This window comes from Microcaecilia unicolor, chromosome 11 (assembly GCF_901765095.1).
Source record: "Microcaecilia unicolor chromosome 11, aMicUni1.1, whole genome shotgun sequence".
Lineage (NCBI taxonomy): Eukaryota > Metazoa > Chordata > Amphibia > Gymnophiona > Siphonopidae > Microcaecilia > Microcaecilia unicolor.
In genome coordinates, this window is record NC_044041.1 from 128,338,804 (window position 1) to 128,365,401 (window position 26,598).

A 26,598-nucleotide genomic window follows, 5' to 3' on the forward strand; every position below is an offset into this window, starting at 1 on the left:
CATTAACACTGGTGTGTGTGTGTGTGTGTTTGTTTGTTTGTTTGTTAGTTTTGAGGAGCTGGGGAGGGGCAATAGCATGTGTGTGTTGGGAGAGTACAGTGGAATAGTAGGGTATGCATGTGATGGGCTATCCAAGTATATGTTTGAGAGGATGGGAAAGTGATGTATAGGTGTGGGAGAGGGGTCATGATGGGAAAGGGGTGTAGGAGGTGATAGGAGTGACAGAGTATGTGGGATGTGGAAGTAGAATGAGGTGTCGAGTTGTGATTAGCATGTTATATCCAGGTATCAGTGCTCAGAGGCTAGAATGAAGTGTTAGAGTGTGAATGGCATGGGCTGTTAAGGTACTGGTACTCAGAGAATGGGAGGGGGTATCAGCATATGTATGGCATGGGGTGGCCAGGTAGGGTGCTCAGAGGATTGGAATGGGATGTGTTTGAAAAGGGGAGAACAGGTATGGGTTCTCACAGGATGGAGTGGTGTGTCAGGATATGTATGGGTTGAGGTCAGGTATGAGTGCTCAGAAGATGGAATGGGGTGTCAAGATGTGTACGAGATGGGGTGTCTAGGTATGAGTGCCCATAAGATGGAATGGGGTGTCAAGATGTGTATGAGATGAGGTGTCTGGGTATGGGTGCTCGGAAGATGGCGTGGAGTGTCATGATATAGGTGGAAGGATGTGCTCAGGTCTGGGTGCCTAGATGATGTAATGAGGTATCAGGGTGTATATGGGATGGGATGTCCAGGTATGGGGTATGTATGAGACAGGTTGTCAATGTACGGGTAGTCATAGGATGGAATGTATAGCATGGAACACACACACATACACTGCTCTGAGAAGGCTGATGTTGGTATTATGATTTTTGAATGCAATTATCAAAATCTCAGAGAGGAGGAGGTCTTAGGGCCTGAAAGATAATTGAGAAAGAGAGGGGCACAAGATTGACCAGAAGCACATAAGAAAAGCCACGCTGAGTCAGAGCAAGGTCCATAGAGTCCAGCATCTTGTCTACAACAGTATGCAACAGATCCCAAAAAGTAAGGTTTTGCCTAGGGTGCCTAGTACCCTTCCACTAGTGCTGGGTGCGAGGGAAGTCAAGGTGTATGTGTGGGGGCGGGCTGGAGTCCTAAATTTTTGTTATGTCTGGGGAGGTGAACGTCAAGGTGTCAGAGGAATCAGACTGTGTGTTGGAGATGTGAGGAGAGTCAGTGTGTCTATTTGGGGGTATGAGAGGATTTGGGTTGAAATTGTAGATGTGTGGAGAGTTGGAATGTGTGGCAATGTGAATGTGTGTGTTGGGTGTGAGAGGATTTGGAAGGATTGACAGAGTGAGGGAGTGCTGGGGTGTGAGGAAAGTCAGTATTTTAGAGTATGAGGAGATTTGGAAGAATGTTTAGCAGTACGGAAGTGTGCTGGGGGTGCAAGAGGAGTTAGAATGGATGTTTGGGATTATGAGAGGATTTGGGGGTGTGAGGGGAGTTAGGGTGTGTTTGGCCATGTGGGGGTGTGTTGGGGCCATTTGGGGGGTGTGACGGGATTTGGGGAGGGTGTTGGGAGTGAGAGCTGCATTAGGGGTATGTCTTTGGCAGTGTGTGAGGGCCGTGTTGGGGTGAAGGGAGTCAGGGTGTGTATTTTGGAGTGTGAGAGCATTGTGGGGCTGAATTAGGGGTGTGATGGATTCAGGGTGAGTGTTTGGGGGTGTGAGAGGATATGGGGGTGTTAAGTGTGTGTGTGTTTATTTGGCAGTGTGAGGATGCTGGGGGTGTCTGGCAGTGTGGGGGTGTAAGGATGGGTGTTTGGAATGTGAGAAGATTTTGGGAAGTGTTAGTGTGAGGAGGTGTTGGGGGTGAGAGGAGAGTTAGGGGTTGTGGTGTGATAAGAGTCAGGGTGGTTGTCTGGGGTTGTGTTGGGGGTATGAGGGGAGTTGGGGTGTGTGTCTGGCAGTATGAGGGGAGACAGGGTGAGAGAGGATTTGGGTGAGTGTGTGTTGGGTGTTAGAGGAGTTGGGGTTGTGAAAGGATTTGAGAAAGTGTTGGGCATGTTTGGGGTGTGAGAGGAATCAGAGTGTGTATTTGATATTGTGAGAGAATTTTGGAGGAGTGTTTGGTAGTGTGGGGACTGTGCTGGGGTGTGAGGAGAGTCAGGGTGTGTATTTGGGGTAGATGGAAGGGGATTGCATGGCGTGCATGTGGCAGTATCTTCAGGCTCTCTACTAAGGGCAGGTCTGCGCCCAACCCACGCGCCTGTAATTACAGTCTGCACTACCATCCCAACTCAAACAGCTCATCGTATCCATGGTAACACCAGCCAGCCCTAAACCTCAAAATTCCCTCCTCATGCTGGAATAATGTGTTGGTGACGTCAGCTGCAGCCTGAACTAAGGCTTTGTTTTAAGGGTTAGGAAAACTCTAGCTTTGCCAATGCGCCGCACTCCTGTACCAGTGCTACATTTCTCTGATGGACAGGCACGTGTCCCCATGCTCCCTCCCAGGAAATGCTAAGATGGGTCTGCAGCAGCTTACTGAAGTTACTGCTGTGAAAGCTAGGGCAGGGGGCACCAGTGCTGATCTAAAGACTTGGCAGGGAAGGGTCCGAGCTTTCCTAAAGCAGGGCACCATTTAAAGAGGGAACCAATGCCCTTGTCTTTTCATGTGCCATAAGAACATGAAAAGAGAAGCTGTGCACACTGGTACAAGTTTTATGGGTAACCTGTATATTAAGGACAACCCATTGCTACACATACAAGTGGCCAGCCACACCACTTAGTAACATGTGAACCACACGCAATAACTATAGAGAAAATTCTATGAAAGGAGACAGTTACTGGCTGACACACGTGTGTGACAGGAGCTGTAAATTGTGACATATGTGCATGACCGAAATAGTGAGTGTGTGTGTGTGAGAGAGAGAGAGAGGCAGATCGGTGTGTCCGTGTGCGACAGCAGCAGCCAGCCACTGTAACTTGTTAGACATGAGCGTGTGACCGCAGCGGGATCCTAGTGACATACCTGCATGCTGGCACGGAGAAGTCCCTGCCACAGATCGGGATGGGATAGGGGATTCCCTCCGCAACTCTCTCCCTCTCTCCGGACACGGACTGGACGAGGAGCGGAGTGTGCATGCTGCAGCCCGCCCAGGAACCCGTCCAGCCTTCCCCTAAGGAAGTGACTGTGTCTGGGCAGGAGGGAGGAGCACTGCTTGCTCACTACTCAGGAACTTCACTAACACCTTCCTGCAGAAATTCCCCTCCGGGAGCCACGAGCAAGATCACCCCGCCTCCTTCTCTTTCCAAGCCAGCACACCCTGCTCTAGCTCTGTGTGGATGTGAAGGTTGCATTGCTCCTGCCCGTGTCTGGGTATGAAGCTCTGCACACGCTGCCAGTCTGCTATAGTCGTTTGAAACATGCACCGCCCCTGTTTGCTCGGGGGGGGGGGGGGGGATCATCATCTCTCCAAATGGGTTATACTATGACAGGAATGGCCCTCACTCCTAAGCCAGGGTATGTGGAGTATAAGGCTGAGCTCTTCCGTGTTGGGGGGAGGTGTAACATACTGCTGCTGTACCTGTTTGTTTGTTTGTTTTTTTAAAGACTGATATAATAAAACGTGAGAAGCTTAACGCACAGGTTAGTGTGGGTTCTGTGCAAAATTTCCTGAAGCTATTATGGCTGCTCTAGGTAGAATTGAGTATAGGGACCCTTTTACTAAGCGGGGGTAAGCCCGAACCGTGCGCCAATCTGGAGCTACTGGAGGCGCAATGCGGGCGCTGGTGGTTGTTCCACCCCAGCGCACGGCAAAGGACTAAAATACAAATCAACATATGCATCCTGCTTCTCCTATATAAGCACACAAATATGGAATGCACTACCAAATATCACGAAAACAATGTATGACCTAGCAACCTTTCGGAAATCATTAAAGACAAATCTGTTCAAGAAGGCTTACCACAACGATCCAACCTAAACACCTGAACCCTGCAACACAACAAAACCTGTACCAGAACAGAACACTTAATTCTCCCGCCTCACCCCATGCTTGGAACAAACTCCCTGAACCCATACCCAGGCCCCCTCCCTGCCCATCTTCAAATCATTGTTCAAAGCTCACCTCTTCAATGTCGCCTTCGGCACCTAACCACTATACCTCTATTCAGGAAATCTAGACTGCCCCAACTTGACATTTTGTCCTTTAGATTGTAAGCTCCTTTGAGCAGGGACCGTCCTTCTTTGTTAATTTGTACAGTGCTGCGTAACTCTAGTAGCGCTTTAGAAATGTTAAGTAGTAAGTAGTAACTATTTTACGACACCCTGTTACTCATTAACTTTAACGCAATTTACTACTCTGTATTTCTGACACCAGAATTGGCGCTCACCATCACGGTACTATGTAAGCCACACTGAGCCTGCAAATAGGTGGGAAAATGTGGGATACAAATGCAACAAATAATAAATAATAATAATAATTTCCGGCGCTAGCAGAAATATTCAACAAATATTTCTGCAGGGGTTACCCAGTGGTAATCGGGCAGTGCCGCATTCTACCTGATTACCACTGGGTTAGCGCTGCGCGGGAGTCCTTACTGCCACCTCAGTGGCTGGTGGTAAGCGCTCCACCCCCCACCCCCCTTGGCATGGCCATGCGGTAAGAGCAATCTTACCGCATGGCCATGTCTTTTTCAGCCTTTTTATTCACTGCAGTAAAAAGGGCTTCAGCACACGGCAAAAACAGCCCTTGCTGCTAGCACAGGACCCTTTTTACTGCAGCTTAGTAAAAAGACTCCTTAAGGCTCCTTAGTGCATTAGAAAACTATGGGCAAAGAAATGCCTAGGCATGAGCACACCGCTCACTTAAATCCGATGGTAATGAAGGCGTTAGCAATTAAACACGAATCAAAAGAACATAAAAACTTAAGAATTTGTCATACTGGGTCAGACCCGGGTCCATCTTGCCCAGTGTCTTGATTCCAACAGTTGCCAATCCAGGTCACAAGTACCTGGTAGAAACCCAGATAGTAGCAATATTCCATGCTAGGGGTCTCAGGGAGAAGTAGTGGCTTTCTCCGTAATAGCATTTATGAACTTTTCCTCCAGGAACTTGTCCAAAACCCAGATACAGTAGCCAGTGCTACCGCATCCTCCGGCAACAAGTTTTACAGCTTAACTATTCCTTGAGTGAAAATAAATATTTTCTACTATTTGTTTTAAAAGTATTAGGATGTACATAACTTCATGGAGGGTTCCCTCATCTTTGTACTTTTTGAAAGAGTAAACAATTGATTCACATTAACCATTCTACTCCACTCAGAATTTTGTAGACATCTATCATATTCCTCCTCAACTATCTCGTCCCCAAACTGATAGGCAGAGAAGTGCACAAAAGACTTCAAGGATTACTACCTTGTTGGTCTGAGGAGTAAAAAGTAAGCTCACTTTCCTATAGCTAGTGTTACTGAGGGTTTTGTGCCATCATGAACTAACTCAACTCTTTTTTCTTGTTTTACTGACTTTACCCACTGAGAGCTAAAGGAAGAACGCTTTCACAACATTTCCTCACTTTGAAACACCTATTAGTAGGTGATTAATAGCCACAAATAACCATTGGACACCGTGAAACAGTTATATTTACTGTAAGAATATGATAAAGAAACAAAAAATATTTGGGCCAATATTCAGTCTCAGCAGCCGGCTTTTCTTTTTTAAATGCCAGCTACCACAGCTATAAAAATCTGACATCCAGATAGTAGACAGCATTGAATGTTTAGACAGAGCGGTGACCGGTGCTGCTATTCGAATAATATTAAGCCTACTATCCGGAGAACTAACCGAATAAAGGTAGGACAGCCTTTTTGGGCCCTATCTGGATAGTTATCCTGTTAGTGGACTGAATATCACTACTAACTAGATAATTTTCAGCTCCTCCTTTGCTCTGCCCTGGTATCCGGATGGTGCTGGGGTGGTCTTCAGTGAAATTCAGTGTCATTATTAGAATTTCATTCATTCATTTATGGAACTTGATAATCCACTTGTACTGCTCGCACATACAGTGGGGGAAATAAGTATTTGATCCCTTGCTGATTTTGTAAGTTTGCCCACTGACAAAGACATGAGCAGCCCATAATTGAAGGGTAGGTTATTGGTAACAGTGAGATATAGCACATCACAAATTAAATCCGGAAAATCACATTGTGGAAAGTATATGAATTTATTTGCATTCTGCAGAGGGAAATAAGTATTTAATCCCTCTGGCAAACAAGACCTAATACTTGGTGGCAAAACCCTTGTTGGCAAGCACAGCGGTCAGATGTCTTCTGTAGTTGATGATGAGGTTTGCACACATGTCAGGAGGAATTTTGGTCCACTCCTCTTTGGAAATCATCTCTAAATCATTAAGAGTTCTGGGCTGTCGCTTGGCAACTCGCATCTTCAGCTCCCTCCATAAGTTTTCAATGGGATTAAGGTCTGGTGACTGGCTAGGCCACTCCATGACCCTAATGTGCTTCTTCCTGAGCCACTCCTTTGTTGCCTTGGCTGTATGTTTTGGGTCATTGTCGTGCTGGAAGACCCAGCCACGACCCATTTTTAAGGCCCTGGCGGAGGGAAGGAGGTTGTCACTCAGAATTGTACGGTACATGGCCCCATCCATTCTCCCATTGATGCGGTGAAGTAGTCCTGTGCCCTTAGCAGAGAAACACCCCCAAAACATAACATTTCCACCTCCATGCTTGACAGTGGGGACGGTGTTCTTTGGGTCATAGGCAGCATTTCTCTTCCTCCAAACACGGCGAGTTGAGTTCATGCCAAAGAGCTCAATTTTTGTCTCATCTGACCACAGCACCTTCTCCCAATCACTCTCGGCATCATCCAGGTGTTCACTGGCAAACTTCAGACGGGCCGTCACATGTGCCTTCCGGAGCAGGGGGACCTTGCGGGCACTGCAGGATTGCAATCCGTTATGTCGTAATGTGTTACCAATGGTTTTCGTGGTGACAGTGGTCCCAGCTGCCTTGAGATCATTGACAAGTTCCCCCCTTGTAGTTGTAGGCTGATTTCTAACCTTCCTCATGATCAAGGATACCCCACGAGGTGAGATTTTGCGTGGAGCCCCAGATCTTTGTCGATTGACAGTCATTTTGTACTTCTTCCATTTTCTTACTATGGCACCAACAGTTGTCTCCTTCTCGCCCAGCGTCTTACTGATGGTTTTGTAGCCCATTCCAGCCTTGTGCAGGTGTATGATCTTGTCCCTGACATCCTTAGACAGCTCCTTGCTCTTGGCCATTTTGTAGAGGTTAGAGTCTGACTGATTCACTGAGTCTGTGGACAGGTGTCTTTCATACAGGTGACCATTGCCGACAGCTGTCTGTCATGCAGGTAACGAGTTGATTTGGAGCATCTACCTGGTCTGTAGGGGCCAGATCTCTTACTGGTTGGTGGGGGATCAAATACTTATTTCCCTCTGCAGAATGCAAATAAATTCATATACTTTCCACAATGTGATTTTCCGGATTTAATTTGTGATGTGCTATCTCTCACTGTTACCAATAACCTACCCTTCAATTATGGGCTGCTCATGTCTTTGTCAGTGGGCAAACTTACAAAATCAGCAAGGGATCAAATACTTATTTCCCCCACTGTATCTAAGCAGAGTGAATGATACATACCTGTAGCAGGTGTTCTCCGAGGACAGCAGGCTGATTGTTCTCACGACTGGGTGACGTCCGCGGCAGCCCCCACCAACCGGAAAAGGCTTCGCGGGACGGTCGGCACGCAGGGCACGCCCACCGCGCATGCGCGGCCGTCTTCCCGCCCGTGCGCGACCGCTCCCGCCAGTTGAATGACAAGCAATAAAATATGAAACACAACTCCAAAGGGGAGGAGGGAGGGTAGGTGAGAACAATCAGCCTGCTGTCCTCGGAGAACACCTGCTACAGGTATGTATCATTCACTTTCTCCGAGGACAAGCAGGCTGCTTGTTCTCACGACTGGGGTATCCCTAGCTTTCAGGCTCATTCAAAACAAGAACCCAGGTCAATTGAACCTCGCAACGGCGAGGGTACAACAGAAATTGACCTACGAAAAACAACTAACTGAGAGTGCAGCCTGACCAGAATAAATTCGGGTCCTGGAGGGTGGAGTTGGATTTACACCCCAAACAGATTCTGCAGCACCGACTGCCCGAACCGACTGTCGCGTCGGGTATCCTGCTGGAGGCAGTAATGTGATGTGAATGTGTGGACAGAAGACCACGTCGCAGCCTTGCAAATCTCTTCAATAGTGGCTGACTTCAAGTGGGCCACTGACGCTGCCATGGCTCTGACACTATGAGCCGTGACATGACCCTCAAGAGCCAGCCCAGCCTGGGCGTAAGTGAAGGAAATGCAATCTGCTAGCCAATTGGAGATGGTGCGTTTCCCGACAGCGACCCCTAGCCTGGTAGGGTCGAAAGAAACAAACAATTGGGCGGACTGTCTGTGGGGCTGTGTCCGCTCCAAGTAGAAGGCCAATGCTCTCTTGCAGTCCAATGTGTGCAACTGACGTTCAGCAGGGCGGGTATGCGGCCTGGGGAAGAATGTTGGCAAGACAATTGACTGGTTAAGATGGAACTCCGACACCACCTTCGGCAGGAACTTAGGGTGAGTGCGAAGTACTACTCTGTTGTGATGAAATTTGGTATACGGAGCATGAGCTACCAGGGCTTGAAGCTCACTGACCCTACGAGCTGAAGTAACTGCCACCAAGAAAATGACCTTCCAGGTCAAGTACTTCAGATGGCAGGAATTCAGTGGCTCAAAAGGAGGTTTCATCAGCTGGGTGAGGACGACGTTGAGATCCCATGACACTGTAGGAGGCTTGATAGGGGGCTTTGACAACAGCAAGCCTCTCATGAATCGAACGACTAAAGGCTCTCCAGAGATGGCTTTACCTTCCACACGATAATGGTAAGCACTAATCGCACTAAGGTGATTCCTTACTGAGTTGGTCTTGAGGCCAGACTCTGATAAGTGCAGAAGGTATTCAAGCAGGTTCTGTGCAGGGCAAGAACGAGGTTCTAAGGCCTTGCTCTCACACCACACGACAAACCTCCTCCACTTGAAAAAGTAACTCTTTTTAGTGGAATCCTTCCTAGAGGCAAGCAAGACCCGGGAGACACCCTCAGACAGACCCAACGCAGCGAAGTCTACGCCCTCAACATCCAGGCCGTGAGAGCCAGGGATTGAAGGTTGGGGTGCAGCAACGCTCCGTCGTTCTGCGAAATGAGAGTCGGAAAACACTCCAATCTCCACGGTTCTTCTGAGGACAACTCCAGAAGAAGAGGGAACCAGATCTGACGGGGCCAAAAGGGCGCTATCAGAATCATGGTGCCGCGGTCTTGCTTGAGCTTCAGTAAGGTCTTCCCCACCAAAGGTATGGGAGGATAAGCATACAGGAGGCCGGTCCCCCAATGAAGGAGAAAGGCATCTGACGCTAGCCTGCCGTGTGTCTGAAGTCTGGAACAGAACAGAGGCAGCTTGTGGTTGGTCTGAGAGGCGAAAAGGTCCACCGAGGGGGTGCCCCACTCTCGGAAGATCTTGCGTACCACTCTGGAATGGAGCGACCACTCGTGCGGTTGCATGACTCTGCTCAGTCTGTCGGCCAGACTGTTGTTTACGCCTGCCAGGTACGTGGCTTGGAGGAGCATGCCAAACCGGCACGCCCAACGCCACATCCCGACGGCTTCCTGACACAGGGGGCAAGATCCGGTGCCCCCCTGCTTGTTGACGTAATACATTGCAACCTGATTGTCTGTCCGAATTTGGATAATTTGGTAGGACAGCCGATCTCTGAAAGCCTTCAGTGCGTTCCAGATCGCTCGGAGCTCCAGGAGGTTGATCTGCAGATCCTTTTCCTGGAGGGACCACAGACCCTGGGTGTGAAGCCCATCGACATGAGCTCCCCACCCCAGGCGAGATGCATCCGTCGTCAGCACTTTCGTGGGCTGCGGAATTTGGAATGGACGTCCCAGGGTCAAATTGGTCCGGATGGTCCACCAGAGCAGTGAAGTGCGGCAACTGGTGGGGAGGCGGATGACATCTTCTAGATTCCCGGTGGCTTGGAACCACTGGGAAGCTAGGGTCCATTGAGCAGATCTCATATGAAGACGAGCCATGGGAGTCACATGAACTGTGGAGGCCATATGACCCAGAAGTCTCAACATCTGCCGAGCTGTGACCTGCTGAGACGCTCTGGTCTGCGAAGCGAGGGACAGGAGGTTGTTGGCCCTCGCTTCGGGAAGGAAGGCCTGAGCCGTCTGGGTATTCAGCAGAGCTCCTATGAATTCCAGAGACTGGGTGGGCTGGAGATGGGACTTTGGGTAATTTATCACAAACCCCAGCAGCTCCAGGAGTTGAATAGTGCACTGCATGGACCGGAGGGCTCCTGCCTCCGAGGTGTTCTTGACCAGCCAATCGTCGAGATATGGGAACACGTGCACTCCCAGCCTGCGTAGGTACGCCGCCACCACCACGAGGCACTTTGTAAACACTCGTGGAGCGGCGGCGAGCCCAAAGGGCAGCACACAGTACTGAAAGTGTCGTGCGCCCAGGCGGAATCTGAGATACTGTCTGTGAGCTGGCAGTATCGGGATGTGAGTATATGCATCCTTTAAATCCAGGGAACATAGCCAGTCGTTTTTCTGAATCATTGGCAGAAGGGTGCCCAAGGAAAGCATCCTGAACTTTTCTTTGACCAGGAATTTGTTCAGGCCTCTCAGGTCTAGGATGGGACGCATCCCCCCTGTTTTCTTTTCCACAAGGAAGTACCTGGAATAGAATCCCTGCCCTTCCTGCCCGGGTGGTACGGGCTCGACCGCATTGGCGCTGAGAAGGGCGGAGAGTTCCTCTGCAAGTACCTGCTTGTGATGGGAGCTGAAGGATTGAGCTCCCGGAGGACAATTTGGAGGCAGGGAGGTCAAATTCAGGGCGTATCCGCACCGCACTATTTGGAGAACCCACTGGTCGGAGGTTATGAGAGGCCACCTTTGGTGAAAATATTTCAACCTCCCCCCGACCGGCAGATCGTCCGGTACGGACACTTTGAGGGCGGCTATGTTCCCGTGGATCCAGTCAAAAGCCCGTCCCTGGCTTTTGCTGTGGAGGCGCAGGGGGCTGCTTAGGCGCACGCTGTTGACGGGAACGAGCACGCTGGGGCTGTCCCTGTGCCTGACGAGGCCTTCGGGCCGGCTGGTTGTACCTACGCTTTGCAAAAGAATAGGGTGCAGCCTGCCGGGCCCGGGAAAAACGTCCACCTGCTGAGGTGGATGCTGAAGGCGCCCGGTGGGAGAGCTTGTCGAGAGCGGTTTCCCGCTGATGCAGTTGGTCCACCATCTGCTCGACCTTCTCACCAAAAATGTTATCCCCCCGGCAAGGGACGTCGGCCAGTCTCTGCTGGGTGCGGTTGTCCAGGTCAGAGGCATGCAGCCATGAGAGCCTGCGCATCACTATACCTTGGGCCGCAGCACGAGATGCCACGTCACAGGTATCATAGATACCCCTGGACAGGAACTTTCTGCACGCCTTCAGCTGCCTGACCACCTCCTGATAAGGCCTGGACTGCTCCGGCGGGAGCTTCTCGACCAGGTCCGCCAGTTGTTGCACATAGGTCCGCATGTGGATGCTCATATAGAGCAGGTATGACTGGATGCGGGTCACGAGCATGGAGGATTGGTAGGCCTTCCTCCCAAACGAGTCCAGAGTGCGAGACTCCCGCCCCGGGGGCGCCGAGGCGGTATCCCTCGAACTCCTTGCCCTCTTGAGAGCAGAATCCACGACCGCCGAGTCATGGGGCAATTGGGGCCGCATTAACTCTGGGTCGGAGTGGATCCTGTATTGGGACTCTGCTTTCTTGGGAATGGTGGGGTTAGTTAACGGTCGCACCCAGTTCCGAAGCAGTGTCTCCTTGAGGACATTGTGCAGCGGCACCGTGGAGGACTCTCTAGGTGGCGATGGATAGTCGAGGACCTCGAGCATCTCGGCCCTCGGCTCTTCCACAGAGACCACGGGGAAGGGAATGCTGATAGACATATCCCGCACAAAGGAGGCAAAGGAGAGGCTCTCGGGGGGTGAGAGCTTCCTCTCCGGTGAAGGCGTGGGGTCCGAGGGAAGGCCCGTAGACTCCTCTGAGGAGAAATATCTAGGGTCCTCCTCTTCCCCCCACGAGTCCTCATCCTCGGTATCGGACATAAGCTCATGTAGCTGAGTCCTGAACCGGGCCTGGCTCGACGTCGAGGCACCGAGGTCTCGGTGTCGTCGAGCGGTGGACTCCCGCGCCGGCGGGGACGGAGCTCCCTCCATCGACGTCGACGGGGACTCCACCTGCGTGGCGGTCGAGACCGGCGCCGCAAGCGGCGGCGGTGTCGACGGCCCCGGCGCCGGGCTAGAGCTCACCGGTGCCACAGACATCGGCGCCGAGGGCGCAAGCACCCCCGGCGCCAGCACAGCCTGGCGCATCAGCCCTTCCAGGATCCCCGGAAGGATGGCTCTGAGGCACTCGTCCAGGCCCGCTGCCGGGAAAGGCGGTGGGGCCGGTAGGGGTGTCGGTGCCAGAAGCTGATGGGGGCCAGGAGACGGCACCGAGGTGCCGGAACCCTGACGCGTCGGTACCTCCACGACCGACGGGGACCTCTCCTCTCGACGATGACGCTTCGGCGCCGCCTCCTCTCCAATGTCCGGATGCACCGAGGGCGACCGGTGACGACGCTTCTTGTCTTTCTTCCGATGCGCGTCACCGATGCCGGGAGGTATGGAGGAGGAGGAGGACGATCCCCCTCGGTCCCGGGGAGCCGGGTCAGACAGGGTTCGGTCCCGAGGGCCACGGGCTAAGGGAGTGACCGGGGCCGACTGCCCACGCGGCCGCTCACCTCTACCCTCGCCAGCGGACCGGCGGGCCGACGGGACCTGTTCTCCTGGGGTCGATGCCATCGGTGCCGATGTCTCGGGAATCGATACCGGTACCGAAGGGCCGGGCGTCGATACCAATGCCGTCGAGGTCGACGTCGAGGGGCCGGCGCAAGTTCCAAAAAGACGGTCCCGCAGAACTTGCCTCGCAACCTGAGTCCGTTTCCGGAGACCGAGACACAGGGAACACGACTTGATATTGTGCTCCGGCCCGAGGCACTGGAGGCACCAAGCGTGGGTGTCGGTCTGCGAGATCGGCTGGCCGCAGCGACCACACTTTTTAAATCCACTCGGGACCCTTGAGGACATCGACGGAAAAATCGCGTCGGCGAAGTCAAAGTCGTCAATGGTGGCTGAAATCACACCACGAAAAGGAAAACGACCGTGCGGCCACTAGGCCGCAACGCGGCGTCCCCGCTGGAAGCGAGGGAAAAAGGGAGCGCGTGTTCCACACGCGCAGGGTTTCTTTTTTTTTTTTTTTTTTTAAAAAGAAACCGGACGGTAACAAACAAAGTGAAACAAAGAAAAAGCACGATCCGCGTAAACGCGATCGAAATCCGGCGGCTGAAACAGAGAGAGCGGCGAGGCACGACTCTCTCCAGACGCGGAAAAAAAGGAACTGGCGGGAGCGGTCGTGCATGGGCGGGAAGACGGCCGCACATGCGCGGTGGGTGTGCCCTGCGTGCCGACCGTCCCGCGAAGCGTTTTCCGGTTGGTGGGGGCTGCCGCGGACGTCACCCAGTCGTGAGAACAAGCAGCCTGCTTGTCCTCGGAGAATGTACAATACAATAATCTAAAAATATATAAATCAGTAAAAGGAACCCCATATTGTAGATAGGAAAGAGAAAACAATCATTCAAGAACAGGCAAGCCCAACATAATACACACGTAGTCTAAATCCAGGCCACTGGCTATTTGGCTAACCCAAAACAAAAAGTACTTATGAAGGAAAAGCCAGGGTAAAATAATCTTTCCATCCACTTTTAAATTTAGGAAATTACATTTCACCCCATATCTGTGGTGGGAGATCATTCCACAATTTGGGTGCCATAAAGAAAAAAGCTGATTGGTGAATAGATTCATATACAGCAAGATTTGGGCCAGGAAGGAACCAGTCTGTTGGCATCTAAGGAATGTAATAACCAAGTGGGTGTATACGGAACGAGCGGTGAAGATAAATAGGCAGGTTCACCAGAATAATAGGTTGTATGAACAAACACTAAAATCTTAAACCAAATGTGATATGGGAATGGGAACAAATGAAGAGGATTAGTAATGGAGTGGCATTATCGTATATTTTTGCCTTACATAATACTCTAGGTGCAGTATTGTGTAGTGTCTGAAGCCGGAGAATTTAAATTTTAGGTAAACCTCCATAAATAACATTGCAATAATCTATTTGAGAAATAAATGCATGAAAAGCAGTATGAAGAACAGTGGATAGGCCTGGCTAAGCCATTTTCCCCGTTAATGTTTTGTATGAAAAGCGGTATAGAACATTGTAACTAAACACCAACATAAATGGCTTTGAATATCAAGCCAGTTAGGTAATTCATTGTCGGTATGCTAAAAACTTGACTGTCTAGGTGTCCAAAGGACTGGGTTGAGAACTTAGTAGACGAAAGCTTGTTTGCCTTTCACCAGACCCGCTTAAAACTTTTATGCACCGATTGCTTGCATACAGTTTACTGTTTGTGGAATAAATCTTCCTTTGAGTGCATGCATTAGGAACCTGTGCACTGAAGTTTAGCATACAAGCCTAATGCACACTTATACACTTATTATTTGTGACCTGGGTTGACCACTGTTGGAACGTGTGTGTGTTTGCAGAGGGGGGAGGGGTGTATGAAGCATGCACTGCCCTTGTCAGTTCTCTGCTCTGTGTATGAGTGTGTGTGTGTGTTGGGGGGGAGCTTTATTTATTTATTTAAAAATTTTATATGTGCCCAATCACCATGGTTTTAGGCAATTCTGATATTGCATATTAAAAGCTTGAGAAAGCAAAAATATCTTTACTTCTGTTGTGAAAGGGAATGGCATTTGACATACCCTTTCTGTGGTTACATTCAAAGTGGTTTATTTACAGGCACTTATTTTGTACCTGGGGCAGGAACTGAATTGGGAATTGAACCCAGTTCATGGGAGCCAACTTTTCAAAATTAATAGAGGTGCTAAGCCCAGCGCAATTAACCCCTTCCTGGACATATACAAGACATTTTCTCAATATTGGGGGTGCTCAAGCACCCACAGCACCCACAGAGCCGGCTCCTATGACCCAGTTCTTGTGTTTATAGGCCACTGCACAAACCATTAGGTTACTGCTCCTTACTAGAAATTGATAGAATTGGAAAGAGATCTAATTTCAGCTGGCAGCAAATTCCAAAGACTTGCTTCTGCCACTAAAAAAAAAACACCCTTTATCTTTTTTTGTTCTTACCTTTCTAACAGAGAGTACAACAAAGATGTCTGCATAGGATGTAAATGTAGCAGAAATGATAAATTACAAGCCTTCCTTGAATCCAATGTAAACATCATTATCAATAACTTTATTTATTTTCAACACTTCATATACCACAAGTAGGTTACTATCCAGCTTATTTTCGAAAGAGAAAGACGCCCATATTTTGACCCAAATCGGGAGATGGGCATCCGTTTCCCGTGGGCGCCCAAATCGGTATAATCGAAACCTGATTTTTGGCGTTCTCAACTGCAGTCCGTCACGGAGACGAACAAAGATCACGGGGGCGTGGCGAAGGTGGGACTGGGGTGTGGTTATTGGCCGAGGAGAGATGGGCATCTTTAGTTGATAATCGAAACAAGAAGGGCGTTTTTGACGAGAATTTGATCCACTTTATTTGGACCCTTTTTTTTTCAGTCCCAAAAAAGTGTCCCAACTGACCACCGGAGGGAATCGGGGATGACCTCCCCTGACTCCCCCAGTGGTCACTAACCCCCTCCCACCAAAAAAAAAACACTTTACAAACTTTTTTTCCCAGCCTGTATGCCAGCCTCAAATGCCGTACCCACCTCCATGACAGCAGAATGTGTTCTATCCTGTGACAGCCTTTCCCTGGTTCTGATGTGGCTCTCGGGTGAGTGTGACACCTTTTCTGTTAAGGGCACTGCAGAGTCACATCAGCAATGCATTGTGGTGGGTGTAGGGTATTGAGCTCTGTGATTCCACTAGCTTGTGTTAAATGCTCACGATGTTGGTAGTTGGTAGGCTCTACTCCCATGGTGCTTTTCCCTCTGCTTACTGGGTCAGAGTGTGCCCTGTTTTGTTTCCGGTAGTCCATGAGGTAGTGGCCATTTGTTTGCCCTGGGGAGGACAGGTGCGGATCAGGGTGGGGTGTGCACAGGGGGTGGTACATATGGGTTTGTCTTGTTGGGCGGACTGGATGGACCGTGCAGGTCTTTTTCTGCCGTCATCTACTATGTTACTATGAAAGAGGGCATTGTACACCATTCTACCAGCTCTGACCTACTGCTAATCTCAGTACCAGCGAGACTCGTTGCCAGTGGGGCACAACCTCTGATCTGCAGTTAGCTGTGAGTAAAGGTGCTTATTCAAATAAAGGATGTTTTCAACGAGATTAGTCTTCAGGTGTCAACTGCTGTGCCAAGGTTATACAGCAGCAGCAAGTCCTGTCCCTGTAGCACCTTTAGTGGGTACTGCAGTGCACTTCAGGCAGGCAGACCCAGGCCCATCCCTCCACCCGTAACACTTGTGGTGGTAAATGGGAGGTCTCTAAAACCCACTGTACCCACATGTAGTTGCCCCCTTCACCCCTAAGAGCTATGGTAGTGTTGTACATTTGTCCCTCCCACAACCAAATGGCTTGGATTAGGACGTTTCTGAGCTGGGCGTTTTTTTTTTTTTTTTTGTGATAATGGAAACTAAAAACGCCCATCTCAGAAGGGACCAAATCCATGGCATTTGGTCCGTCCTAACCGTATTTTCGAAACAAAAGATGGATGCCCATCTTTTTTTGATAATACGGTCTGTCCCGCCTTTTCACATACCCGTTTCCGGACATAGATGCCCATGGAGATGGGCGTTCGATTATGCCCCCCCCCCCCCCACATAGTTTACAGTTTCTGTCCCAAAAAGCAAGAAGGCAGACGATCCGCAAAATCCAATGTGGAAACAGAACAGAGCAGATCAGTCAATGGTATAGTTCAAACCTTTATTCTAAAATGATCGCCCAACACAGACTGTGTTTCGCCCACAAGGCAGCAGGCATATGATGTCTCTCCTCTGAGCTAATTTATTTAGCCTTGTCTGGAGGGAGACACCGCGCTGGTTTTATTTCTCCGGATTGAGCCTTGTTTCTATTTCAAGCCCCTGATGCAGCCCTTGTGGGTGAAACACAGTCTGTGTCGGGCAATCAGTTTAGAATAAAGGTTTGAACTGATCTGCTCTGTTTACAGTTTCTGTTACAGGTACTTTGTACTGTCCTTAATGGGCTCGCAATCTAAGTTGTGTATTGTACCTGGGGTAATGGAGGGCTAAGTGACTTGCCCAATGTCACAGGTTCCCCAGGATCTCAACCCACTGCTGACTGTCAGGTAGCAGCAGGAACCAAACCTTATGCTCCAGGTCTGCAACCCACAATGCTAACCATTAGGCCACTCCTCCACTCCAAGTTAATCCCCATCTGCTCTCTGATGTGTGTGCATAGTGTGTAATCCTGTCCCTTGCCCCTGGGGAGGGGAAAACACTTCAGCCCTAGAGGCTGGAATAAGAGAGACAATCAGACTTAGATATAGACGCAACCAGTAAAAATCTTTATTGGTATCTCACTAAGTCAATACAAAATAATTGTTCTTTCTGGAGCAGGTTGTCACACAGTAGCCAGACGCACAGACTGAATAACAAAACTGCTCAGCAAAAACTCTTAGCCATCACATAAGTACTGTTGTAAGTTCCGTTTCTCCTAAATCATGTGATTTCTCCTAAACTAACTTGTGATCATATATGGATTTTCCTGTAATATTCTGTTATTTTTTATATGTATACAAAAATGGCAATTTCCTACATTGTAACTTCCTCTCCTCTTGTGTGCACATGCAAACTTTGTGGCAATTGGCTAATTCCTTATCAGTAATGTGTGCTCACAGCGTGCAAAAAAAACCCATGTAGCATACAAGTAGTATGAAACACCTGGTGTCCTTCTATCTGCCAGGAACAATTCCTTCTTTGGAGGGTCCTGTCTCTCATCACCACCAAGGTTATATCCAATTGTATCTGCCATATAAGGGGCCGCAAAGCCTCAGTTCCTCCTAAGTTTCACATTGACATTTAACATGTACTTTCCATTTACTGAGAAAGCACTGTAGCTTACATGCAGCTGCAGGAAGAGACTAAAAATATGCTGACGACAACAAAGCAAGGAAAACTGAGGGCTAGCAGCGCCATATTACAGGCCTAATATAGGAAGGAATATACAATAGACATTATTGCAAAAATGGGAAAAATCGGCCATTTACCAGCAGCGCTAAAAGTGGCCTTAGCATTCAGGAAAGACCCATGTTGGGGCTTGCGCAGGCCACTTTTTAGCACTGATTAGTAAAATGGCCTCTATGTTTCTGTTGTTACTTTAAAAGGGGTAGCCATATTAGTCTGGTGTAACAAAAGTGACAAAGGCAGGTGGCACCTTATACACCAACCAGTTTATAGAGACCTAAGCTTTTGAGGGTCTGACAAAAGCTCAGGTCTCAAAAAAATGGTTAGACTATAAGCTGCCAATTCTGTTGTTACTGTGATTTTAAATTTGATCTATTTAATCATTTTATATTGCTGTGGATTTTACATTATGAAGTTTGTCTGATTGTTATTTTGCTTTGAATATTTTATATGGAAAGGTGAGTAAGAAATAAATTGATTGGGCTCAGGGCATGAGAGAGAAATTGAGGAATGGAGGGGAGAGCATGAATACTTCCTAGAGAGAAGAGAAGGAAATGCAGTGGCCAGGTGCCCACTGGTACCCACCAAAACTGGGCCTAGCTCAGACTTCCACCAGCAGGAGGTGAAATCTACTACTCAGCTTCAAACCTGGTCCTGCCCCCCCCCCCCCCCCCCCCCAAAAAAAAAAAAAAGATAGTGAAACCCCTAAACTCCTCAAGCTGTATCCACAGCCTGTTTAATCCAGTGTTTGTGTCCAGTCTTTAATGTTTTCATTACCCTCTCGTGGTGGATTCTTGCACAAGCTGTACCGCGGACATGTGAATGCAATGACCTCACTGGAAAAAACAAGGAGAAAACCTCCCCACTGATGTCTTTCCCCACCATCTAAACAGGAAAACATGTCTGCTCACATCCTGCTCAGAAGGCTGCAGTGCATATGAGACCTGAATTCAATTCCAGGCTCAGGCTCCTGCTGTTTGAATTGAGAATGCTGCAGTAATAGGAGACCTGGGTTCCATTCCTGGCTCAGGCTGTTGCTCCTCAGACTGGTAGCATCCCAGAAGTTAAGAGACCTTTATGATTAAACACTGGCATCACAGCCAGGGCAAAGTAGCCAAAAAAGCACAAGGAACCTTCAAGAACAGGAGGGCGTCAGATAGGTATTAAGCAGACCTGACATAGTCCATGTTTCAGCGAAACCACCTGCGTCAGGGGTCATGTACAGAAACAAATATATCAGTCATTCAGTAGAAAGATACAATCTGACTTTGTAGACAAAAGTCTGAGAAAAAAAAAAAGAAACAGTCTTGAACAGAGGAGTTGCCTCTAACCACGTGGAACAAAAAAGCGCCCCCGCGTAATGTGAACTTATTTCTCTCAGCAAACTGCTAGGGCAGTCAGCAATTTGTCACCATTCCTATCCCATATAGGCAGTTAGATATGATGCAGTCTTGCACACCATACCACAGAATAATGACAAAAGCCAACATGTGGTTTTATTATTATGGCCTCAGCATAGCTACAATTATTATGAATGCATGATTAAACCATTTTAGTGGTGGAGGAGTGGCCTAGTGGTTAGAGATCCTGTCTTGACATCCAGAGGTGCCCATGATCTTGGGTAAGTCACTTAACCCTCCACTGCCTCAGGTACAAACTTAGATTGTGAGCCCTCCAGGGATAGGGAATTACCCAGTATACCTGCATGTAACTCACCTTGAGCTACTACTGAAAAAAGGTGTGAGCAAAATCTAAATAAATATGTTTTATCTAGCCATGGTAGAACAGGGCAGATGAAATCCAACATGGCACATCTGGCTGTCTAGTTGAGTTTGTTCCACATACAAGTTATATAGATAGTTACAAATATATAGATGAACATACACATTTTCACACACACATATACACCCCTTCTCTTCTACCTGATCTTTCAACCCTTTCATCACCACCATACTCCCAAGTGTGCCAAAAATCCTTTAAAAGTGCTCTCCCCCATTATTATTGGTTGGCTATTTCAGGTATTGTCATTGCCAACTTTGATTTTGACAAGAAAAGTACTTGATTCACTACCCAGGCCCCTTCCCTGTCAAAGACACATAGAAAATGATGGCAGAAAAACACCATATGACCTTTTCACTTTACCCATCCATACCACCTACTAACCCTTCCTCTCCCTTAGAGATTCTCTGTGCTTGTCACATGCCTTTTTTTGTTTTATTTTGGTTTTCCAAAGACCTTTATTGACAAGTGTCAAGAATACAGATAATATAATGTACAGATCAACAGATATTCCCATGCTTTCTCAAATTCAAATACAGTTTTCATCTCCACCACCTTCACCAGGAGATTGTACTATGCATTCACCACCCTTCCAATAAATATTTCCTTAGATTTACTCCTGCATCTGTCACCTTTCACCTTCATCCTATGCTCCCTTGGTTAAGAGCTTCCTTTCAAATGAAACAGGCCCACCATATAAGTATTTTTGCCACATAAATATTTAAATGTCTTATCTCCCTTCCCATTTTTCACACATACTGAGATCATTAGGTCTATCCCCATAAGCTATATGATAAAGACAACTGATTGTTGTAGCAACCACCCTCAGGACCAACTTCATCCTGTATATATATTTTGGAAGTGTGATCCCCAGAATTGCACACAGTACTCCAAATGAGATGTCACTAGAGACTTACCCAGGACTCACCTTTTTTTTCTGCTGGCCATTCTTCTCCTTATTCACCCTTCTGGTTTTTTGCCATCACATTTTCTACCTGTTTGGCCATCTTATGATCATCAGATATGATCACCCCCAGGTCCCATTCTTCTTTTCTGCACAGAAGTACTTCACCCCCTTAACTGTACCTCGCCCTTCGGTTTTTGCAGCCTAGATCCTGCATTTTTTAGCACTAAATCTCAGCTGCTATATTCTAGACCAGGGGTTCTCAACCCAGTCCTTGGGACACGACCAGTCACGTTTTCCAGATATCCACAATGAAAGTGCATAAGGTTAATTTGCATACATTGGAGGCAGTGCTTGCAAATTTCTCATACCTATTCATTATAGATATCCTGAAAATCTGACAGGCTGGGGTGTCCTGAAGACTGGGTTGAGAACCCCTGCTGTAGACCATTCTTCAAACTTTGCTAGATCCCTCATTGCATTTTATTTACCATGTTTTTAAACAATTCCCCATGGCCACCAAAATTAGTGAGGCTGTTGCCCAAAACATTCCAGCCTCCCTATGCTCACAGACGTCTGAACTTTAACCAAGATCCTCCCCATGCTGCATTCATACCACTCCTGTTGCCCCAATTTTTTCTTGGAAGTTGGAAGCCTGATTTATTTTAAGCATCTGCAATTAGTACTTTGTTGAGTGTCCAAGATTCACATTTGTGAATCTGTGGAAGCCCAAATGCCCTTCCAGTGCTTCTTTGCCATCCTATTTTGTCAATAGGGATCTTCTTTACTTATCCTAAATGTTTCGCTCATGTGAAAATATCTATTGTCAATGGTGTGTCTGCCCATCCATCTGCCTGGAAATTGTTTACATTCTGCATAGGGGACACAGACTAAAAGCTAGTGGGGAGATATAGTTTGTTTGAATTTGGTACAAAATTAGTTTACCTGACAACTTTTACTGTTGATCCCCCAGCCTACCTTTCATTTACTGGGACGTAAAGGTGGCACAGAAGATCAATAGCATGCATTTTCCAAATTGTTGAGTTCCATTATTACCTTTTCCATGCAGAAATAATTCCTGATGTTACTCCATGGAGCTGCAGACCATGAACTCTTGCTCTTTAATATATACACCAGTGTCTCTTCATATCCCCCGGCTCTCCTCTCCCATAGACATATTTAGGTTTTATCTTTTAGGGATTTTATTATAAACCTCATAGCTAGGCCCACCCAACCGCAGTGCACACACTTGACAACAAAGGCTCTTGCAGTCATGCAGCACCCTCCCGCTCTCCCTTAGCAGCAGCAGAGATTCCGACACCCTCTCTGCTGCATCCCACCCCCTCTGACACCACGTCCTAATTTGGCCTGGGCAGAACGTGGCAGAAAGAAGGCATTGGGAGTCAGGTGCAGGCAGCCTATAGGAACTGCTGCCATTGCTAAGGTTGAGAAGGAGGGAGTTTCAGGACCATGGGAGCCTCCTCAGCCAAGCCCAGCTTACTTCCCACAGATCAGGAAGGCTGGATAACAGGAAGGAGGAAGAGAGGGACAATTGTTGGACTGGACAGGGGGAAGGGAGGGAGAAATGTTGGACATGGTTGTACGTAGATAGGAAGAAGAGATGCTGCAAGGGCGGCAGAAATGTTGGCAGTGGAGGGGAGGTAAGGAGAGATGCTGCATGGAGAGGGGGGAGAAACAGAGAAATATTGGACCTGGGGCACAAGGGAGAGAGAAAGAAATGGTGGACAATGAGAAAGGGAGAGATGGACATGGGGGGAGGGGAGAAAGAGATGTTGGATCCACAGGCAGAGATGCAGGTCAATGGGAGGGAAAGCGGGGACAGAAGAGAGGGAGAAATGCTGGAACACGGTGGAGCAGGGCAGGAGAGAAGGGATAGAAAGATGCTGGAGGGTGAAGTGGAAGGGACAGGAAGTTATTGGGCTATGAGAGTGGGGAGCGAAGAAAGAGGAAGCAGATGCTGAACTAAAAAGGATAAAGAAAGAGGCTGGGAATGGTAGAACAATGTGGGAGAGGCCCTGGGGGGGGGGGAGGGGGGGGGGGAAGGGGGGAATTAATGAGGAGGATACCCTAACCTCCTCATTTTGATAGTATCCTTCAAAGATACCTTAACCCGAACCAGGTGCTCCTGAGGAACTAGTTTAAAAACTGCTCTCTCTTCTTTTAAAATGTTGATGCCAGCATCCTGGCTTTCACAACAGTTAAAGTAAAGCCCATCCTTTCAGAATAGGCACCCCCCCTTACCCTAGCATATTGCTCAGTTCCTAACAATTCAAAATCTCTCTTCCTTGCACTATTACCTCGTCCGCACACTGAGATTCTGGAGCTCTTTCTACCACTTGTCTCTCAAGCGTGAAGTGGCGAGCATTTCTGAAAATGCTAAATTGGAGATTCTAGATTTCAATTTCCTACTTAAGGGCTTAAAATTGGTTTCCAGAACCTTCATCCCATATTTTCTTATGTCCTTGGTACCCACAAGACAGCCAGCTCTTTCCAGCACTGTCTAAAATCTTATCTAAGTGATGCCTGAGGTCCGCCATCTTCACAACAGGCAGGCAAGTGACCAAGTGATCCTTACACCCATCAGCCACCCAGCTATCTACATGCCTAATGATCAAATTTCCAACCAAAATGGCCATCTTACCTCTATCCCTCCCTGGCAGAAGCCCCTGAAGACACATCCTCCATGTAAGAGGACACTGCATCCCCAGGAGGGCAGATCCTAGCATCAGTCTAATCAATCTTGCATAATGCAAAAACACTTTCCACATTCATGTGTCTGCCCTTTTAATTACCCACCTGGAAGGGTCATTAATATATCTATTATTGTACTACACAGATTTGATTACTAACACCTTTGCAAATCTGTGATCCAGGCAATTTAAAATCAGGTACAGTAGATACTTCCCTGCCCCATAGGGTATTTACTAACCTGGTTAACATAACACAGTGTGCTTTAATGTTATTTAACACAAGCCTCATTACTATTTATGAAAAGTGTTAACTCCCATTAATGCACATTAAGAAATAAGGCCTTAAATTTCATATCCAAGGTAGGAAGACACCAGTGTGAGAAGTAGGATTTGAACCCTGGTCACTCTGCTCTAACCACTCCACTATTCCTCCACCCGATTCACATGCTAAGCAAGTTGCACGCTAAACATAGAATACCCCTTAGTGCCCTACTAGTATTCTATAACTTATGAGCACACTTGCCCTTGGATTCCATATATGGCACTTTGAGTTGTGTATGTAAATTCAGGCATGCACAACTTTAAATGAATTAATGAGCCAATCAGTGCCAATGATTGGGAAATAAAAAGCCATTATGGGCATTGACTGGTAATTAGAATTTATGCGTGCATCTTTTTAGGCGTATTCTTTAAAGAGGCACGTGTAAATTCTAGTGTGCTGACCCAAAAAGAGGGCATGGCCATGGGAGGCGCATGGGCGGGTCAGGAGCGTTCCTGCAATTTGTGCGTGTTGTTATAGAATTAAGAGGGGATCTGTACTTAATTTACACGCAGAGATTTACCCCAGGTTTTCATTGCTGTAAATTGTCACATGTAAATGCAGTTATGGTTACCGGTGCTAAGCGCTAGTCTATAAACCATACGTAACTAAGGTTGGTTTATAGACTAGTGGTAAGCCAGTGGTACCCAAACCTGGTCCTGGAGGCACCCCAGCCAGTCAAGTTTTCAGGATACCCACAATGAATATTCATGAGAGATTTGTATGCAATGCCTTCAAATCTCTTTCATGAATATTCATTGTATCACGAAAACGTGACTGGCTGGGGTGCCTCCAGGACCAGATTTTATTCGGCACCGATTTTTTAGGCGCCATTTCTAGAATCTAGTCCTTGGTATATAAATGTAGTTGCCAGAGTATGTGTTATGCTCTCTACAAGTCAGTCTTTTAAAAATGGATGAGGATAATATAACAGCAGAGTTTTATAATTTAAGGCAGTGGTTCTCAACCCAGTCTTTGGGCAGTCAGATTTTCAGGAATTCCACAACCAATATGCATGAGATAGTTTTGCTTACCAAGGAGGCAGTGTATAAAAATCTATTTCATGCACATTCATTGTGGAGATCCTGGAAACCTGGCTGGCTGGGTGTGATGTCCTTTAAATCCGTGCTTCTCAACCCAGTCCCCTGCCCCAGAACAGGAAGTAACGTCAGAGGGGGCAGGAGACCGGCAGAGCCGACAACCGCATGCCTGCTTCGCACACCCCCTTGCTGCCTGCACTCGGGGCGGACTGCCCCCACTGCTTCGCCCTTGGTATGCCATTGTGTCCAACATTTTCAGGCATAACTTACAGATGGTTTAAGTTTAATAAGGCTTGAAATACTACTCTTAAAGCAGCTGTCAGGGCAGTTTACAGTAAATATAAATTAGAAAAAGAAAGGTACTACACATCTCATAGCACAGGGAAAAAAAGGAGAGAAAAGTTCAAAGCCAAGATGCTAGCCTCCTAAGCCAGAAGCCAGCTGGCTGAACTACAGCCTACATGCATTTTAAGGTCTGTTTAAAATTTACCAAATGAGCTTTCCAGGTGAAGAAATGCAGGTAGGACATTCCAAAGGGAAGGGCCAATCACACTGAATATACGGGAACAAATGAAGTTATGCCATACAGTATGGGGGGGGGGGGGGGGGAAGAAGACATCGAGCATGTTTGCTGATAGGACTGTTACAAAACCACAACTGTACATTTCTGAATAAGAGAGCCAGGACCCTAAATATTTATATTTAGAGCAGATGCTCCTGGCCGTCTCACGTCCATCTCTTCCAGTCCCTATAGAACACACTTCTCCCAGTCCAAAAAGCTCTCCATTTAGTTTTTATCTTGCTTTTTAGGAGCCACCCTGTTGGGACATTAGCCAGTAGCCCTTGCTGTAAATAGCATTTCCTGTCTCTTCTAAGTCACAACTTCCTGACTATGATCCCAACTGCCTTGCCCTTAGAGCATTACCTCTTCTTTCCCTTCTGAAGGGCTGACTGCTCTATATACCTGGGCTGCTTCTAACCATGCAGGGTTATTATTCCGTTCTGATTCATTAAAAAAAAAAAAAGACCATATTTATGATAAAATAATCCACAGAAAAGTTATTTATTTATAAACTTTAAAACATATTGCTCCAAACAATCTTTGCATTGGTGGTTATAGACAACATAATAAAATCTTTCCTGACCAGAACTACTTTTCTTCTACTGGTCATGGACAAAAGCTTGAAAAACTGACTAGTTTGCATAGTTGTATAACTGCTGTACTCCATCACTGAGCAAGCACAAGCCAGGCCTCCTTTTCACAGTGCAGAGGCTTGAAGCCTGACTCCAGGGTACCTGCTCACCCTTTGCTGTCTCCTGTGTATTACAGTATCAGTGTGATGCAGAGGTATGACCTGCGATGGGAAAGCGAGACCAAGTTCCTGCTGCAAGCTGCTGCATACAGCACAAGAGGCAAAAATCACCACTAAAGATGATCCTGGCTAAAGTGAAGAGAACTTATATTTTCTATGTTGATGAGTTTCAGAATTCCATCTTTCTTTTTTC

The 26,598-nt window shown here is 47.7% G+C and overlaps 1 protein-coding gene across 2 annotated transcripts in view; it reads right to left on the minus strand.

The window, feature by feature from the left end:
* RIN1 (Ras and Rab interactor 1) overlaps window positions 1–3,313 on the minus strand; it is a 66,197-nt gene extending 62,884 nt beyond the window's left edge. The window contains exon 1 of one of the 2 annotated variants that reach the window (XM_030219192.1): window positions 3,010–3,313. In XM_030219192.1, coding sequence (XP_030075052.1) covers window positions 3,010–3,122 — 113 coding nt within the window. In that variant the 5' untranslated portion in view covers window positions 3,123–3,313. The remainder of the gene's footprint in view (window positions 1–3,009) is intronic. The other variant, XM_030219191.1, reaches the window with a different exon arrangement.
* Between the last annotated feature and the right edge of the window lie 23,285 nt (window positions 3,314–26,598).